The sequence below is a fragment of the Bactrocera dorsalis genome, unplaced genomic scaffold (assembly GCF_023373825.1).
Source record: "Bactrocera dorsalis isolate Fly_Bdor unplaced genomic scaffold, ASM2337382v1 BdCtg068, whole genome shotgun sequence".
NCBI lineage: Eukaryota > Metazoa > Arthropoda > Insecta > Diptera > Tephritidae > Bactrocera > Bactrocera dorsalis.
The window spans coordinates 37,017-57,981 of NW_026038119.1; the positions used below are offsets into that span (position 1 = coordinate 37,017).

Below are 20,965 nucleotides of genomic sequence, written 5' to 3' on the forward strand. Positions count from 1 at the left end.
AACTCATGCAAGAAATGCCAATAACAACAACAAACATTCATAAGGCCACAGCTGCGTGAGAATTTTTATGACGATAATAATAGCGCCGTATGCAGTGGTGGCTGACAAAGGTTGGCAGCACAGTCAACGCCATTTAAACAAAGCCGACAACAAGCGGCCGTTATGTGAATTACGGCGCGTTTGAACTATAACTCGGTTTGCATCGGCTTTACTCTCAATAAACTCAATACAAATATATCCTCTCTTAACTCTCGCCTCTCATTCGTTCAATAATCTGCTACAAAATTGCCGAAGGGGCCCTAAGAGAGTACGAACAAACTCGCAACTCTCACGTAGAGAGTATCGCTTGACTGCTAAACTTCAATATATATAAAGGGTAAGCGAGAAAGCATGAGTATAATCGGAATTTTTAGTGTGAAAGATTCAGCAAATACATATGTGGGTTTGGTAAATTGAAAAACATTTTGTAGCAGAAATGAAAGGAATGGTGGGGAAAATTTTAAGGGGGAGTCAAATGACGCATTCTTATACGCGTATACTAAAGCCATATGATCAAAAATGACTCGGACTGGTGCGTTTAAACTGCGCGCGCAAATCGAACTGATGAACTTTTCGCCCCTAGTTTAGTACAAAACTTTATAGAAATGCTAATTAGTGTATGTTTGGCAGCTGATTGTTGATGATGCGAAATGTTTGTATGGTGTCGTATGTAGCTTAGGGCCTTAAATTCATCTCAAACACATTATTACTAATTAAGGGACGTGGGTTTATAAACTGTTAACTCGGCTATAATCGCGTAAGCGGTGTCTACGCCGTAAAGAAGAAGAAGAAGAGTTTATAAATATGACGTTAAAACTATTCAACAATCTAGCGAATGGCGCTACAAAAATGAGCATAAACCAGAAAAACTAGGCTTAAAACAAATTTATGGGAAATTGTATGGAATGAGCATTGGCATGCTCAAAACGAGCCTATTTTAAAGGCGTTAAAAAAGATTTGTATAAAAATGCGGGAAATTTGTTTTTTTGACAGTCCGGTTCATATTTGATCAGAAGGTATATAATATTATTAACAAATAGCAAATAAGGGGTTGTATAATTTGTAATTATACAATTTAATTATGCTAATTTGTAGTCTTGTTCAAATAACAAATCTTTTTACCTTATTTTGGGTATGTTCAGGGTTGTGGTGAGAAAACATATAATGATTATAGGGAAACATGTTTTAATCGGGGATAAACTATAAAGAACTTCATATAGAGGGAATAGTTTATAATCTTGCGGCATGTAAATTGCATTATTGGAGGACCCTGTGTATATTCGACCATTTGTGCGAGGACAGTGGTGCACCGTGAAAGGGTCTTTTACCATAAGTAAATGAACCCCCCTACTGAATAACTCTAGACATCTCTCGTATAGATCGGAAACTATAATTATGATGAGATTTAAATGCAAATATTAAAAGCATACATATCTTAGTTAAATAGTTCAGTCGTTTTAAGAACCAATCAGAAGTTGCAACTGCTATAGAATTTTATATTTTAATTTTATTTATTGTTAAAACCAAATTTGAAACCTTACGTGATAAATTAAAAAAAAAAAATAATTATATAGTGCAAATGTTTTTAATTTATGTTATTTTAGTTGCGATCGCTGTAGAAATATAAAATCACTGTGATTTATAAAATAGCAAACACTGAAATTACAGAAATTGAAAAATCGCAATATCGGTCATCACTAATATACACATAGTATCTCCAAGTGATCCCCCTGCAGTACGCCTCATATTTTATTGAACTCAGCAATTTAGCACATAATATGCAGCAGAAAGCAAACAAAAATATCTGAAACGTGTGCGAATGAATAAGAACGAATTCAGCATGTTGTATGTATCACATGAGTATAGTGGGCTTGCGAAGAAAAAATGCTGAAATTTGGCGCGCTCTTCACCTCCTCTATTTGAAAAACATACAAACAGCAACAATAAACTAGCACTAAGCTGGTCAAATTTTACTTCGATTTTGAACAAAATTTTTATATTTTATTTTATTTATATTATTGGAATTATAATCTTCCATAAACTTTCTATGGGCTCCGAAGCCAATTTAATTTAGTTCTTTGTGTAAATTTCCCTTTCGCGCCTCAATCTCTTCAGATTTTTTTTATGTAGGACTTAATTGAAATTTGGGAACAGGATAAAATTACTGAGATGGTGTATCTTAGGAGGACAAAATCCATAAACTACATAATAAGAATATCTAGATTGCGAAAGTAGTAGTATTTAAAGTAAAAATCGTCGGAATAACTTTTCGTGCCGTAAACAAATAATACTTCAATTAAAAATTTTACCAACCTAGGGCTAGTCCGGTTCAATTTTAATAGTAGATAGTAGTCTGATGAAGTAAAAGACCAGCCCATATCTGATGCGAGTGCGAACGAATAGGAACGAATTCAGCATGTTGAAGATGTGTATATATTTACTATATTATTTGAAATTGCAGGCGGTCGGCCACATACTTACAAATTTACATACTCGTATGTTCGCTTTGGGATAGAAAAAAACTGAAATTTGGCGCGCTCTTGCCTCCTTTATGGCAAAAGGCATATACATACATATAACAGCAGCAGCGTTGAAATTACGAAAGGCAACAAAATATACTAAAAAAACAGTAACAAATTGTACTATCCAACAACAAATAGTATAAAGCATATAAGCTATTAATGTATATAACACACATACTAACGCCGCATGTGTCATATACCCAATGTGTAACGTATTTACTTGCCTAGTGAGAGCACATTTAAATTATGGTAAGAGTATGGTTATTATACAAGAGCGCCGCAGAGAGGGAGAGCATTGTTTTTTGTTTTTGTAAACAATGCAGATAGAAGAGTAGAAGCAACGCCGAACGGGCATCGGCGGGCATATAGCCACTATTCCGAATTGAATTCAATAGCCTTTGCAAAGGCAATTGCCATAGCATTCATACGTTCATTCGTTGTTGGTATACGACGCTCTGTGTGTATTGTGTTATATTTTCAATATAGCTGAAGCGACAAGCATTGAATCCACTATAGAGCTATAGCAAGCAAGCAAGCACACGGTAAACGGTTGGACTATCAGCTCAGCCCATACACAGTATACAAGACTACGGCACAGTAAAAGCAAAGCAAGCGGCAGCGCATTTGTTGGAGATTATACAATTCACAACAAGCAATTCAGCGCGAAGCAAAAATATAGGCGAGATTGCCTGAATAGCATTGCAAAGTAGCAGAAGCAGCAACGCCATAGCAGTCAGCTATAGACGTCGTCGACTCTACAATATAAAAATACAATATACAACGGCTATACGGACCACGGGGCTACGACGTCGATACTCGTGTGAGAAATACGACGACGCAGAGGAATACGACCATAAGCGATTGCATATGCGGATAGAAGTGAAGTGTACAGTAGCAGCAGCGAACACAGCAGCAGCAGAGCAAGCTATAGAGGAGTAACGTAACGGCTGGTTATACGAAACGACATTATACACAATACATGCTATAGATCAGGGGCAAAGCTGTACCCACAGTGTAGAGTCATAGTAACGAGCATTGCTATTACAGAATCGGTGCATAGAGCTCTACATCTTGAGCTACAAACTATAGGCGAAACGAAACAAGCGTATAGCGAAAACAAAAATAAAAAAACAGCGCATACCAACTGAGTATCGTCGCAATTCGTTATATGTGCGAACGCTTGTTGGAATTTGTGAGTATTGAAACGCGCAGAGAGAGAGGGTGAGAGAGTGTAACTACGTGAAACATTCATGAAGGGAAGTAGAGTGTTGTAGAGGAAACTTTGATATATCATTTTTGTACGACGGGGCGAACGGGTGTACAAAGTAAAGCAAGTGAACAGTGAGTGCCTGTGGTTTTTCCTTTTTGGTCGCACAAATTGTTGAGAAGACTAAAAGCAGAGACGCATTTTATATGCGTAAAAACAAATAAGTGGTTTTGTGTGTGATTGCATAAAGCGAATTGGTGAAGTGTTTGTAAAAGAACTGTGTGAAGGAGTGAAAAAAGAGGGTCGTCGCGCGCGCGAATATTTCCCCTAAGCGATCCCCCCTATATAATATATATCTATCACGAGTGTTGGTAGTAGACGCACAACGAAAGTAGTGTGTGAGAGCGTACAAAGGAGTGAGAGGAGAGACATTTTTATTCTTCGTGTGCTGTGCAAGCAAGCAAGCGGCATCAGCAGCATTCGAATACATTGTTGGTATTGTATAATTTTATAATACGTGGAGTGGCGAACGGCGGCACATTGTTGAACAACGCAACGTAAACGCCTAAATAAAGTATAGCCATAGCATTTGTGTATAGAGCTAAAGCCTTATTACAGCTAGCAGCAGCAACATAGGAAACAGGGACAGCAACAACAACAACAACAGTAATAATAACGACTACAGCAGCAGCAGTAACAACAATTATAGTGACGCAGTAAAGCAGCAGCAACAACAACAACACAACATATAGTTGCAGTATGGAGCACTTTCATCAGATTCAGGTAAATTTTTATTTATTTTATACGAGTTTTTGGTGTATGGGTTTTTTTGTTGTTCGTTTTGTTTTGATTTTTATTTGATTTGGTGCGTTGATTTTTGTTGTCGTTGACGTCGTCGTTGGTGGACTCGCTGATGTTTTGTTGTATTGCGCATCGCGGCGCATTGTCGCGTCTCGGTTTTAATATATATTTCATTATGACCGTATATGAATATGGAATTTACAGAGCTTACATATGTTATATTCTTAGCACTGCCTCAGCCCACCTACTTATAATACAATGCTGACACGACTCTTATCGTTATCAAATCAGCACCTACAATGTTGTTCACGCTATCCGAGAAAGCATCATTATCGCGCCTGCAATAACATCATTATTCCGCCGAATTCAACGAGACTGTTAGCAGTCATCAGTGCACGCGTCGCGACATCAATCGAAATTGAGAATGACAATCGGAGAAATCGAAAGCGCGCAAGTGAACAATATGTATTCATATACGCATATTGATTGATACGGTTCGGAACCGACGGACGCTATTCCTCCTGAGAATTAACTTAACCATGTTTCCGTTTGTCCGCCCTCTATTCGTTGTTCGTCGACATTAGATAAGTGTACATTAGTATTTATTGCTGCTAATCATATGTATAAACAATGTACAAGTATATTCAGCCGGTAAATGTTTTTTTTTTATACATATTTTTAATGTAGGAGTTATTTGCGACAGTTTACTTTGTTGACATTATTGTTTTGTCCACAACTTTTTCCAAAATTTGTGTTAAGTAATTCGAAAGACTGGCTTCTTGGTTTGAAAACGGGCGATTTTAAGAAATAGATAAATACGCTATATGACTGGGGAGTCCAATGAAGGGCTTAACACTGAATCAGGACTTTCATGACATGTACCTTACTTTGATGAAAAGAGGATTATTTTAATAAAATATAGCTTTTAAATACATTTAAACTAAGTAACTGCTTCGTAAAGCAAATCTCGAGTTACTTATTTATTAATAGTTCTCCACTATTTAGGAAGCCATCATTATTCGGACAAAGGTTCGTTTGTTGTTTGTTCTGAAGTAACTGATAATACACATGTTCAGAAATATATAGTTTTATTTACAATTACTAATTACAGCATTTAATTGTAATTATAAAATAAACAACAAATCAATCAATACCAATAGGACCACATGCAACAGAAGTATGTGCTTTAAGAAGGGGATATTGGTGGGGGTTAAAGTGTTTACGTTTTGCGCAGACGACGGTTAAATTATCATACATACATATGTACATATTTGCAACAGACGCGTCTGTCTGTCTGCTTGCCTGCCTTTCTATGACTGCATTTATGACTATGTGACTGCAATATTGCGATCAACCGGGGTGCGCCATGACAGCGCAGCGACCGCGGCGCACGCACATCGCCGAACAAATCGTAAAATTCGCATGTGAAAAATTACAATATATACGGTTGTACACGTATCTATGTGTATGCATACATATGTATTCACATGTAGAGATTTTTACACTGTTTGCGGTTTTCGTTGGCATTATTTGACTATATGGGCTGAGTTGTTTTTATTTTGTATTATTTGCTGAGTTTTGCACTTATTAGAAACTTTAGAGTTTTGCTGATTGAATTGACAGGTTTTCGGTTTCGGTTAGCTGACGCTCTCAGCTGGTGGTAGTGGTGGGCTTGTGGAATCGCGCAAAGTTTCGCGTAAATGAAAGTAGCAACGTCATATCTACTAATCGCGTCGCAGATAATCGTTCATCTTATCATATTTTTCACATAACATATCGAAGAACTTAGATACCACGCGATGGTATAAGATGATACCGTGTATTATCATCTTGATATCTTATATACGATATCGTGTTTATTAGTTAAATATTATTTGCATATACATTTGTATATATACATATGTATGTAAATATAAATTAATCAATCAATGGAACTGAACGACAAGTGCCAATGAGAAAGGTGTGTGATCTTCGCGCTGGTGCAATGACAACAATTAATTCACCACCAACTTTACTTTTGTTATATTTTTGTTTTTTTAATTTATTGTTTACTTTGAAGTTATTTTTTGGTTTTTTATGTAGTATTTTTTGTTTGATTATATTTATTGGTTTGTAGTTCGTTTATAAATTATAAATAGTATGTACCTATACAATATTTCCCCACGTAGCTGTGCTCTGACATTTCGGTGTGCAAGAAAACTATATAACAAATTCAACGCAATATATAATTAATTAATGCTAATTGGATAAAATGTGAATGATTAAAAGTTGAATATCAATACGTGTTGTGTTGCGTTACGAAAACCCGAAAATAAAGGCAAAATAGCGGTGTTTTAAATAATAATTAAATATGGCATACAATCTTTAATAAAGTGCAAAAGCCGAATAAATCAAATCAAAGCTGTATTGGAAGTGATTTTAGGAAACGTGATGTATTTTACAAAAATTGCTGTGTTCTCTAAATATTTAATTAATATAGTGGCGGAAATTCAAATAACAAAAGTGACTAATTGAATGCATTTTTTTGTTATTGTCAATGTTTTAACCCCGTTTTAATGCGAATTTTGTGTTCAATACATCAATAAATATTTAAAAATTTTGGTGACAAAAGTCACTAACCTAATAAAATTTGTCCAACCTAAATACATACATACTACATACATTGTCTTTACGGCGACCTATAGTTTTTGTGCTTTTTAAATTTATATTTTTTTTTCGAGGATATAAATCTTAATTTCATGCATACATCCTCTGGATAAATTGCTCTTCTTAATTCTAATTCGACAGTGTTATTTGAGTGAGTTAATAGTTTATAGTGTAAAATTTACTTAAATATACTAATAGATTGTAAATTTGATTATGAACTCGAATTGGTGTTATTTCGGTGGAGTCGCGTAATTCCCATTCTTGAAATCAATAGCAAAAGAAATATTGAACACGAAATATGTTAATTAACAACATAATTACCAAGAAATAATAACAAACTCAGTGTTGCTACCTGATATGTAGACCATATTGTTTAATGTCAAATGTAAAAGTAGTGCCTTTGCATAGCAAAATACTAAAAAAAAGTATTTATAAAAATGATTACATTGTAAATACTAAATTGCAACTGAACGTCTATAGCTTCATTTTGCTAAAAGCTTTTTCTATTCATTAATAAAATAGTGCAAATAAAATAAATAATACACTAAGTATTTTATTGTGTTTGTAAATAAGTATGTAGTTGCCTCAGTGACTCATCAAATTTTATTATCGAGACGCGCAAAATGTAGTAAACTTATTTAAATTGCGTAACGTTTTGCTTCATCGTTCGTGCATATGTCCGCACATCTGCCCTCCTCACTGCAGCCTATTATACTTGTATGCATTGCATTTATTTATTTGCATTAATGCACTTTCTATGACATTAATTTCTATTTGCAGCCAGCTAAACTGGTACTCACTTGTCTAGTATACACCGTATTCCCTGCCTTCCTTCGCCTTCTACAAACTATCGATTAAAGCTACAAATTCTAACATACATACATACATGTATATATGTATAAACTTCACAATGCATTCTAATATGCATCAAATTATGTGAATTTTGCAATTTTAGCACAACAAGCAACAGCAATAAGCAAATTTATTAACAATTTGTCCGCTCTGGTCGTTCCCCTCCTTCGCTACTCCTATAGTTTACACGAATTTTTCCATCCATATAACAAAGTACAGTATAATGCAAAAGCTAAAATGACTGGTATACCATCATATATATATACATATATATATATATATATATGTATATTTATACACAACAATTGTGTGTATATTTTTTTTTACTGCCTGCGACTCGTTTCGTTTCACTTTACCTTTTTTTAGCCTCGTTTCTTTCGTTAATCGCCATACCTTGTGCTCTCCTCATAGCATACTGTCTCGTTCTATTCGATTAGCATTATGCCACCATTTTATTTGAATGCGCTAATTTTTGTACTCTCCTTATATTTATCGGTATATAGACAGGCTCTCTCATGTTCTCCTCTCTACTATATAATGCCTATATACAACTCTCTGCAATGCTCATTTGCTAAGAGCTATGGGTAAGAGTTTAAAAGATACATTGAAGTATCCATGGTGGCAGAACTATTAATAATTGCATGTGCTCAGCAAAAATAGTGTTGCCGTTATGACTTTTGCTCGTGCCTATCTATAATGTTGCCAATAGGTTGTGTCGGGTTTTCGAAATGAAAACAGAGAGCACTTTTTGATTTAGGTTATTGTATGAATTTACGCGCGCATTCACATATGCGGTTTGGTGAAAAAAATATATTAGCTGATGATAGCTTAATATTCGCGCGCTTTTTAAGTATGATAAACAATAGAAAGCACGTTTAAAGAAACAAAACACGAGGGAGGCATTGTTACGTATTTTGCCGGCATGAAAGAGTTTGCTGATTAAGCGAAACGAATTCAAATGAGTTGGTGGAGAACAACCTTAAAGATTATTTTAATTTATTGAAAAATAACATTTTTATAAATATATATTGCGAAGATCTTGCTTTGAGATCTATTTTAGATTTAACGAATATGTTTTTGTTTCCTAAAGTTTTGAGAAAATCGGATATATTTTGCGAAAAATTTTTAATTAATTTTTCTTTTAAGTAATTATCTAAAAATACTTTTATTTTAGAATAAATTGAGCAGATTTTAGTATAAATAGTAAAATTTCCAATACCGTCAATACTGAACTAAGGTTGCCTTTATATTGTACAATATAATGTATGAATATATGTATGTATTTGTACAAGTATATAAGCCGGCAATAAAACAGCAACCTTGTATCGATGGCAAAAAAAAACTGATTAGTATCATGTGAATGAACATAACCAACAATAACAACAACACCAGCGGACATAAATAGCAAATTGTACATTTTTTATTTATTTATTTGCTATATTTTCTCTTCCCTTTGCATTAACGCCTGCTTCAATCATTTGCACACACATGTCGTCAAGTCACATCGGTTAGCATATGCCGCTGCCCTACTCATATCAGTTCAGTCTTTTCGATTGTCTCCGACGTTGCCGTGAACATTGCTTCGCTAACGACGTCGCTGACGTCGACGCTGTGTTGTCGTTTATTTTGTTGAAAAAATTGGCGGGAAATTTTTTAACTCAATAAGATTGCTGTGTTCTGCTGATAAAACCAAGCGGTGGGCACTCAGCCGGTTTGACACCGGTACAAATGTGTACCATCATTGGTTTGATGGAGATAGCAGCACTTCAACAACGTCCCACTCCCTAATCGTCGTCTCCGAATCGATGCTAATGTGTTTTGTTTAGGTGTTCGCTAAATGTTGCTGTTAACGCTAACATCATAAAAACAATATGCACTCAAGCATTAAATATAAATGTTCTGCTTGTCTCTCTCTCTTGCGCTGAGACAGTCATTGACTGACGGTAAGTTTTTCAAATGGCACTTCAAGCAAACAATATAAGTTGATGCGGCGGAAAGCAACACTGTGGTAGCACTGTATTTGTTTTTGTTGGGTCTAATTTATTTGTATACGGCGTTTAACAACACTACATAAGAGCATCTCCTAATTTTTCGCTTGCTTTTGAAGAGTAGTAAGAGAATATTTATTGGAGAGGTTATTTAAAAGGTCGACCAGCAGCTAGAGAGTAAGAGCATGAGTATATTCAAGAGAATATTGAAGAGCAGTTACTGTCGAGGTACTGTGGTATTTTCTGATCAGTGTTTATTTAAGAAAGCGCCTTTCGCAGGTCTACCTGTCCTGGGTCTTTTGATATTTTTGTACTAACGGGGGATTTTTTTGAGGTTAGGATTTTCATGCATTAGTATTTGACAGATCACGTGGGATTTCAGACATGGTGTCAAAGAGAAAGATGCTCAGTATGCTTTGACATTTCATCATGAATAGACTTACTAACGAGCAACGCTTGCAAATCATTGAATTTTATTACCAAAATCAGTGTTCGGTTCGAAATGTGTTTCGCGCTTTACGTCCGATTTATGGTCTACGTAATCGACCAAGTGAGCAAACAATTAAAGCGATTGTGACCAAGTTTCGCACTCAGTTTACTTTATTGGACATTAAACCAACCACACGAATGCGTACAGTGCGTACAGAAGAGAATATTGCGTCTGTTTCTGAGAGTGTGGCTGAAGACCGTGAAATGTCGATTCGTCGCCGTTCGCAGCAATTGGGTTTGTGTTATTCGACCACATGGAAGATTTTACGCAAAGATCTTGGTGTAAAACCGTATAAAATACAGCTCGTGCAAGAACTGAAGCCGAACGATCTGCCACAACGTCGAATTTTCAGTGAATGGGCCCTAGAAAAGTTGGCAGAAAATCCGCTTTTTTATCGACAAATTTTGTTCAGCGGTGAGGCTCATTTCTGGTTGAATGGCTACGTAAATAAGCAAAATTGCCGCATTTGGGGTGAAGAGCAACCAGAAGCCGTTCAAGAACTGCCCATGCATCCCGAAAAATGCACTGTTTGGTGTGGTTTGTACGCTGGTGGAATCATTGGACCGTATTTTTTCAAAGAAGCTGTTGGACGCAACGTTACGGTGAATGGCGATCGCTATCGTTCGATGCTAACAAACTTTTTGTTGCCAAAAATGGAAGAACTGAACTTGGTTGACATGTGGTTTCAACAAGATGGCCACACAGCTCGCGATTCTATGGCCATTTTGAGGGAAAACTTCGGACAACAATTCATCTCAAGAAATGGACCCGTAAGTTGGCCACCAAGATCATGCGATTTAACGCCTTTAGACTATTTTTTGTGGGGCTACGTCAAGTCTAAAGTCTACAGAAATAAGCCAGCAACTATTCCAGCTTTGGAAGACAACATTTCCGAAGAAATTCGGGCTATTCCGGCCGAAATGCTCGAAAAAGTTGCCCAAAATTGGACTTTCCGAATGGACCACCTAAGACGCAGCCGCGGTCAACATTTAAATGAAATTATCTTCAAAAAGTAAATGTCATGAACCAATCTAACGTTTCAAATAAAGAACCGATGAGATTTTGCAAATTTTATGCGTTTTTTTTTAAAAAAGTTATCAAGCTCTTAAAAAATCAGTATAATGCAAAAGTTAAAATGACTTAAACATACATACATATGATGGTATTTATATATGGATGCAATTTTTTTTTTGACATTTTTTACAGCTATCGGAATAGGTTGGCTCTTAAAAATATAAACCAATAGTAATACCTACTGGCTATTATAAATTGAGGTAATTTACGTTATTCTGAAAATACTAACAAGCTATCCAAAGAAATTTTATAAACTTGCTTAGGGCCGCTCTGAATGTTTACTACTGTTTTTGTACCAGATCCTTTAAATCCTTATATTTTTTAGATTAAAGATTTGTGTTGAGTTCTTCGCGAAATTATTTGCTATTTCCCATTAATGTTGTTGTAATTTATTGTTCCATGCTCTGATTAGTGGCAGAAATCAAGAACGGTTGATAGTACATACATACATAATTACTATTTTTAAATATGACAAATTTCGAAGACATATGATTACGTATTTTCGTACATATGTATGTGCGTGTATATCTGTTATATCGAAAATGCCGATAAATAAAGCGCACAAACCTCTCAATTCTGTATGTTCATCCATATCTACATATGTACATACATATGCACATAGGTATTACCAAAATAATCAATCATTGATAGTTTTGACTTTGATATATTCACAATAAAAATTATTAGGCTTATGATAGATAGTGATAACAACTGTATGTATGCAGATATAATGTAATAAAAAAAAAGTTTACTGCTATACCAAAGCACAACGTTTGCAGTCAATTTTTTAATTTTTTTGTTGCTAATATACTTATTTTTCAAACTTAAATGACGTTTAGCCCAGTGCATTTATTTCTTTTTTTTTTATCCTTTATTACTGCCATTTGTCTCTTTCATGAAAATATTTGACCACCCTGTGGCTCACGACAGCATTCCACAAGGCATGTTGCATCCAGACAACGCTTCTTCGTACGAATTCGTTTAGTGGATGGATGGTCGATTCTTTTTCGTCGTTCGTTGCATTTTGTCTTCTGTTCTGCGTGTATTTTGTTGTTGGTGTTGCCCTATATGACTTTTACAAACATATGTATGCACTTATACCCTTTTCTTGTTAAATATGTTCGAACAGATGACATAAGTATGTGTGCGTGTTCTGACATACTGCTTATATGTACATATGTATATCAATGTAGGTTTTAAGATTTAATTTCGCAACAAGGATTTCTTTCAAATAGTATTTGACTATTTCTTTTTCATTTATCAGTCAATATTGAATATTAATTTCGCAACTTTCGTGTACGGGGTATACGAATTTCCATCGCTTATAATTGAGTCACTGAGCGTTTCGCCCAACCGCTTGCTGCCTGTCTTCTTGGTGGCACGTTGTTGCTGGTATGTGTTTGTATACGTATATAAAATTTATTCGCTTTCCCGCACCTTAATATTTTATATTAGGGGGGTTCCTCTTTTTTATCGTATTAAAATATTTTAAAAACGATATTCTATATTAAAAGTAGTAGTGCTTAAAAGCTATTTTAAAAATTTTGTGGTATGCATTTGCCACTCGCTTTAATTAACCTCTCAGATTCACACGATTTTAGCACGATGCCGTATACATAGAGAATCCCCGTAAGGTTAGTTTGTGCAGATATTGCTGAAATCATAACTTGATCTTGACATGTGTGCTAAAATTTTCAAAAGTATTTACATTTAAATTCAGGTTCAAACCTTCAGATATTTATATTCTATTCTTCAGCTTACTAATATTCTGTACATGTATATTATTGACCCACCTTAATGTACTTTCATGTATTACCATAGCTAAGAATGTGTGTACATCCGCATACACATGTGTTTGCAGAAAGATAGGGTCGGATGGTTAGTTCATCGTTCGTTCTTTTGCTCGCTATGCTGTTGCCGTACATATATACATATCTACATATGATAAGCGCCGCCGTCGTCGTGGCTTCGGTACTGTAAAATTAACGAATGAATGCTGTCGCCTGCTCGGTGTTGGGTAGAGTCACGCTGGTATTGCTGTGCAAATGTGCAAGTTGTATCTACACATGTACGTATGTATGTGTTAATGTACGAATAGTATATCGTTGGCAAAGGGCGACGGGCTGCCGTAGATATGGGTAAAGCAAAGGCAGCAACAGCAGCGGATTACTTGTGCTTTGCCTTTGCCATTCAATTGTAGTAAGCGACGCAGGCAAACGTATTAGTGGCCAAGGGCTAGTGTAGTAGAGAACAAATGTATAAGCATAAAGCAATTCTTGGAACGTAAGTAGGCAGCAACGTTGAATTTGCCAAAGTAAAGACAATACCCTACAAAGCATTAAATTGTGAAGTGATACAAGGACGTCAAGAGAGTTCGCTTTGCCGCAGTTACAGTTGTGAATTAAAGCAAAAATATTTCTTTTTTTTGGTGTCTGTATGTATGTTGTATTTACAGTAGAAAGCGGTTTTGAAAGTACTTTTGGAGGAATACGAAAAATTGCCACTGCAAAGAAAAGAGAGGTGGAGGTGGAGACGGATGTCAACGCCGCTAAAATAGCTTAAAAATATGACAAAAACATTGTGAATAATAACAACGCCAGCGTTCTTTAGAATTTTTCTTCCGTCTGCTAACAAAATATCTATGTATCTCTCTACTTTTATGTCACCTTTTTCAATGCTGCAAGCCAACGTGCACAGAGTCGTCGTCGATTCTTATGTCTGTCGTTTGGTCTGGTTTGACTGTCGTTCTCTGTTCGGATTTCGTCGTGGTTAATGCTAGTGTTGTCAAAGGTGTTTGTCGCCTGCTTTCGTGTAGATTTTAGCTCATGCTGCTCACATTCAATCAACTCTCAAAGAAAAAAATATTTTTTTCTTTTGCATTATTGAATTGTGCAAATAAAAAGGCAAAGTCAAGGAAAGTACCGGCTACAATTTTAGAATGGGTGCTATGTTTTTGTGTTTATAATTTTTGATTGTCGGATAGGGCAGGCGAAATTTTTGTGTCAAGTCCATTTTCATGTGGAAAAATGTTCACACCAATTGCGAATTTGATGTGTGCATTTCATAAATACATAAATTTAAAATATAAAGTTGGCTGTTAATAGTTGCACTCAATGTATGTTATCAATGTCTATTGGTTGCTATATAACATGTTATCCTAAACAGCTTCGTTAAATTAGTATTATTTTGGATAAAATTTTATATTCATCAATATATTAATTAATTTCATGTTATTCGCAATTTCTTCTGCTTTCACATGTATCCTTTATTTTTGACATTTATTCACATTCCTCTGGTGTATCTTCATTGTGAATGAAAAATCTAATTTAACATTATTATTTTCGGTAGCAGTTGTCCACATACTTATGTGCATAATTGCATTTGGCAATTGACAGCTGTTATTAAAATCCAATGTTTCTATTAAACACTCAAAATTAATATCTTTTTCTGTAATATTAATGAAAGTAATTATTCAGAAATAAGAAGATAAAACATATAGTGTCTACAAAATATTTGGTTCAGAAAAATAAAAGTCCACAAGTTCAGACGATTGGCAGAGAAAAATGCGCAAAAGAACGCGGCTAACGAAAAAGCGCGCAAAACACGTTTCGAGCGCATCAACACATCATAGGCCATGTACGCGTTCACATGAATATATGTATATTAACATGTAAGTTAGCAGAAGTAGAAGTACTAACAAAACCCCACTATATTTTATAGCCGCATTCGTTTGCAGCCGTTGCGAAGACAAGTCAAAAGGCAATAATAACAACGGCGTTCGGTCGTAATGAAAGCGCGAGAAACGACGCCGACTAACCAACCAACCACACGACCGTGAATGCGAACACCGCTTCGCTTCATGCTAAATGGCGGATCGTCATTGTAGTCTCTTTTTGTTGTTGCTATTGTGAACGTCCTCCTCCTCCTCGTATCTGATGAATTTTTTCTTGCCTGTTTCTACTGCACATACACTTTACTAGCTTGTTCGTGGTTCGTTCACTCACCACACATTTCACGTTTAAGCGCGCCGCGTGTAAAATTTTGTGAAAATATCTGCTAAATCTTTCGCAGGAAATTCTATAACTCCAATAAAAGTAAGCAGTGTTAAAAATTTACAAACCAAGTTTGTACAGAATTTTAATATTATATTGTGGTGATTTTAATTGCTTTGAAAGTTTTTAAAGTTTTAAATTCTTTTATGTAAAACAATCTCATTTAACTAAGCAAAGACGGGAGAATCTCGCACTAATAAATATCTACGAAAATAATCAGTGAATATAGTGACACACGAATCTAGCTACAGTACAAGCGTACATACTTACATACATACATAAAAGAAATTGAATGTATTAGTTTCTTCATAGAATAGATCGTTAGAAAACGGAAATTCTGTTATAGTACAATAGAAAAAAAATTAAAAAAAGTAAAGCTGAAACCCCTGTGTGCCTGTGCCTCCCATTCGAGTTAAAATATATGCATATAGCTCATAGTTGAGATTATTATTTTCTTTTTAATTTGTGACATCGTGTTTATCAAAAAGGAAATATTAATTTGACTTACGTGCTGTGAGCAAATTTGCTGAGGACATTGAAAAATATCAAATTTTTTATTTATGACATCGTGTTTATCAGAAAGGAAATATTAAATTGACGCAAATGCTGTGTGCAAATTTGCTGAGGACATTGAAAAATATCAAAATACGAACCATCTGTGAATTTCGCGGAGTACAAAACGTGCTAACTGGTTCGATAAAGACGTTTCCGAATATTGCGATAAAATTTCGAGAATATTTTCCTTTGTCCAGGTTTACAAGTTCCAACAGAACACCTGATTTGTTAGTGTACTCAGCTGATTCTTCATAGTGCTGTATGTAAAGTGCGTGTGTGAAGGTTAACTGTAGAGTTCATTTATAATCAAAGGCAAAATCAAATTAAAACAAAATTAATCCTTACGCAAACCGTTTATATGCCTTCAATTTGGTGCAATAAAATATATATAAAGAAATATTTAATTTCGTGTGTGTAAAAATTGTAAATAATTATATTGCTTTCTTTTAAAAGCTTTTGTTTAAAGAAAAATTAAAAACGTGTAACAAATTTTAATTAAGCATTCACATATTATCCAATATAGCGGGTTTCAATTCAATTTACTGATAATCTCATCGTTGTCTTCCGTGAAATATCGTCGCGTTTTCGTAAATTAATCTCTTATTTTAGTTATTTAAATAAAGTAACGTTACTTTATTACAAAGGTGTATTTATATATATACATTAATTGGTAAAAGTTAATATACGGTAAAAGATAGTTTTATACAAATAAACGCCCACCAAAATGTCAGAGCACGGTGCGTGGGGCAACCGCCAAGCGACCGCAGCCGAGGCCGCCCTTTGGTGGCCCGGAGCGCTCGCGGCGGCCGCGACACAGCAACAACAGCAACAACAACAACAAACCATTGATCAGCAAACTCTTCAACACTATCAGCAGCAGTTGGCTGCGCAGCAACAGCAGCAGGCAGTACAACAACAACAATTACAGCAACAGCAGGCCCATCAAGTGGTCGTGCAACAAAATCAACAGCAAGCACATCAAAATAATGCCAACACCACTTCTGGTGTAGGCACCCAACAGTTATTTACCTATAAAATGGCCAGTAGCTTCCCAAATCCAGCCACGACCATGGCACAGGTGGTCGCTACCTCAAATGCGGCCGGTTCAACCGGCTACGATTATCGTCTTAATATGGCACAAGCAGCTGCAGCGGCAGCGGTACCCGGTTCACAATGGTGGTATTCGGCTGCGAATTCTGGACAGATAGATGCCAACACCGCCGCACAGTTACAGCAGCAGCAACAACAACAGCAGCAACAGGCACAGCAACAGCAGCAACAGCAGCAACAACAGCAGCAGCAACAGCAGGCGGCTCAGCAACAGCAACAGCAGGCTCAACAGCAGCAACAGCAACAACAACAGCAGCAGCAGCAACAGCAACAACAGCTACAGCAGCAACAACAGAATGCCACAGCGGTAAGTCAAATTGATTACATATTTTTTCTATTATATCTATATATTAAACATATGAATATACATATACCATCTGATCAAATTTTATCCGGACTGACAAAACCGAAAAAAATCGTTTGCAGATAATTTATTACAAATCTATATTATCCCCTCTTTAAACCACTTTTCCATACACTTGTTACAAGTCCCGGTTGGAATGGCCTACAGTACCTACAGGAAATTTTGAGTTTTTCAGTTTAAGTAAACATTTTTAGCACAATTCGGTAAATTGGACAGTTTCGATGTCATATTCATAAAAACACCACTCGTCACAAGTAATGATGAGTTTCATGAATGTAGGGTTCACACGAACAAAAACAGATCGCACCAATCTAGGAAAAAATGTAACGGTTCGGTTTCGCGTGCAGTTTATTGGGTCCAGTCCCAGTCAAAATTGATTAGATGGTAGGATTTATAAGTAGATGCATAAATACGTACATATTTCCACATACATAGTTACATAATACATTAGAACTCCACCCAACTAAATAAACATACATATGATATGTCTACTTAAAAGATTTGGATAATGCATCAATAAAACTTCGTGTCATTGTCGAGTATTATATGAAAGCTACATAAGTATTCCTTTTATATTATGTAAATATTAAATGTTATTTAATTCCTTGATATCAACTGATGCTAGTATATCCAAATACCAAGAAGGTTATTGCCACCAAAGGAAATGTTTACGCCGTTAAATTCTCATTTTAAAACCAGATGCCTAATTAAAATTAAAACAGTCAAATTTACATAAGTTTTACAAATACAAATACATAACATACGGTACATACTTATACATAGATATATTCCACGCATAACTTTCCTAGTTACTGTCTACGAAAAAGGCAATGAACGACCTGGTTTGCATATTTTATATACTTTTCTTCTTTGGCTTCGTAGTTCACATTTTGTTCTGCTGTAATTCATACAGTACAACCTTTTTATTTTATAGGTATATTTTTTCGCGCGCATTTACTTCTCTGTTTGTCACCCCATTCATACAAGAGTATGCATAAAAATATGCAAATTTGTGTGCAAACAACACAAATTATATCTATAGCAAATAAAATAGCAGCTGTTGCTTTATGACATGTGCGGATTTCTAATACACGCATATAAAAATGTCTATGTACGTCCTAACCAAAAATACGTGCATGACAACATAAGTATGTGTAAAAAGAATATTGTATAAATTGAAAATAAATGTATTTTAACATCAAGAATGTAAATACAAAAAAAAAAAAAAAATCACATTAAGTTGATCCAACTTATTTTACACTACATTTATGTCATGAAATCTTCTTAGAGATTTTAAGATTTTTTCTATTTTCATCTACTTATGTACATATGTATGTACATAATTTTTGCATTTTATTTTCACTTCTTCGCATTCCTTTGGTGTTGTGTGTGTTGTATTAAATATGATATTTAGACATGCAACTCTCTTTGCTACACCCAAGTTTTAACAGAGCTTTGTTTCCCTATATCTACAGTATATTCGTATGTATGTAAATAGGGGCCCCTTTGCGCCAGACATTTGGTAGACGCAATAATAAAAGTATGCACAGAAAATAATTTTTCTAAAGTAAACAAGGAATGAAAGCTGTTGCATGTTTCTCAAAGCTGCCGACAAACATACATAAAAACAAAGAACCCTTGACCGAATTTTTTCGTACCATTTTGTGGATAGATTATTTGTAGTACATATATGTATATGTACATACGTTCTATGAGAATGTAATGAAGTACGTATAATTTTTTCTTCCTGTAAACGTTGTTTACTATTTGATTTTTCCCTTAATATTTAAGTATAAATTAAATTATACTATTACATTTTAAGTAAGGGGTTATATCCACTTGCAAGTGAGAAAAATGCGGCTTTTTGTGATATTTTTATACTCTCGCAACAACGTCCTAAAACTAAAAGAGTCAGATATAGGGTTATATGTATATACCAAATGGATCAGGGTGACGAGTAGAAAACCGAAACCCTATAAAGTGTCGTAACTAAGCCATAAATAAAGATATTAAAGTGAAATTTGGCGCAAAGGATCGCATTAGGGAGGGGCATATTTGGACGCAATATTTTTGGAAATGTGGGCGTGGCCCCGCCCTCTACTAAGTTTTTTGTACATATCTCGGAAACTACTATAGCTATGTCAACCAAACTCTATAGAGTCGTTTCCTTCAGGTATTTCCATATACAGTTCAAAAATGGAAGAAATCGGATAATAACCACGCCCACCTCCAATACAAAGGTTATGTTGAAAATCACTAAAAGTGCGTTAACCGACTAACAAAAAACGTCAGAAACACTAAATTTTACGAAAGAAATGGCCGAAGGAAGCTGCACCCAGGCTTTTTTTAAAAATTGAAAATGGGCGTGGCGTCGCCCACTTATGGACCAAAAACCATATCTCAGGAACTACTCGACCGATTTCAATGAAATTCGGTATATAATATTTTCTTAACACCCTTCTTCCAATATAACGCTATTTTGAATTCCATCTGACGCCTTCTCTGTGTAATACAATATATACATTAGGAACCAAAATAAAAAAAAAAAAAAATACGTAAATGACGGATAATGAAATCTCGATTATCACTTTATCATGCGAGAGTATAAAATGTTCGGTGACACCCGAACTTGGCCCTTCCTTACTTGTTTGAGTAAGCATTTTATTCAATAAGTAAATGAAAAAATTTGCAGGTTTAAAACTTAGTGTTATATCTTTAAATTTTGGACTCGTTTGTTTCTGTAGTTGATTTCAAAAAAACTTCCGAAAAATGTGTCTTGGCGGTGAGAAGATTTTTCTGTTAAAAGTTATTTCCAATCCTAAAACACAAAAATTTTTTTGTAAAAATTTCTTTGGTCAAAATTTTGATTTTTGACAAAATTACAGCTTAAAAAAAAAATATATATTTTTGACCATTCACATTTAATTATTAAAAATTTGTTTCTTCCATGATTACCCGAAAATTATATCTTAGGACGTCGTTTGAAAATTTCATGTCTTTCGGTATAGTCGGAGAAAATTTTCTCCGCTTAGTGACAAAATAATAGAATCAATAGCGAAATGGTTTCATAAATGAAAAATATTGAATTTAAAGAGTGTAAAAAGTTGTTAATTATTAACTTAATTAGACAAGTTCCTTCAAACCCCGTGGGGACAATATAATGGATTAGGATTGTTTCTCATATTGTAATGCGGGTCCTATTTTTTGGATACAAGAAAACATAGACCGCAATATATACGTTAAAGTTTTAGATAAGGTCATACTT

The 20,965-nt window shown here is 35.0% G+C and overlaps 1 protein-coding gene across 14 annotated transcripts; it reads left to right on the plus strand.

Annotated features, from left to right (window-relative positions):
• The first annotated feature begins 2,903 nt into the window (after positions 1 to 2,903).
• Positions 2,904 to 19,954, plus strand: LOC125780092 (high mobility group protein DSP1-like). Of its 14 annotated transcripts, none has more exons than XM_049461628.1 (2): positions 2,904 to 4,551; positions 17,101 to 19,954. In XM_049461628.1, the coding sequence occupies exons 1-2, from the start codon at positions 4,528 to 4,530 to the stop codon at positions 17,764 to 17,766; spliced, it is 690 nt and encodes a 229-aa protein (XP_049317585.1). In that variant the 5' UTR covers positions 2,904 to 4,527; the 3' UTR covers positions 17,767 to 19,954. The 14 variants fall into 14 exon arrangements, 13 of the variants coding, with proteins under 13 accessions (XP_049317585.1, XP_049317586.1, XP_049317582.1 ...); XM_049461629.1 differs by having other exon boundaries at positions 2,906 to 4,551; positions 17,104 to 19,954; XM_049461625.1 differs by having other exon boundaries at positions 2,946 to 4,551; positions 17,080 to 19,954.
• Positions 19,955 to 20,965: the final 1,011 nt, after the last annotated feature.

What these genes read in the sequence shown, in the direction of transcription:
- LOC125780092 (XM_049461621.1), top strand. Translation starts at nt 16,951, where the DNA reads ATGTCAGAGCACGGTGCGTGGGGCAACCGCCAAGCGACCGCAGCCGAG.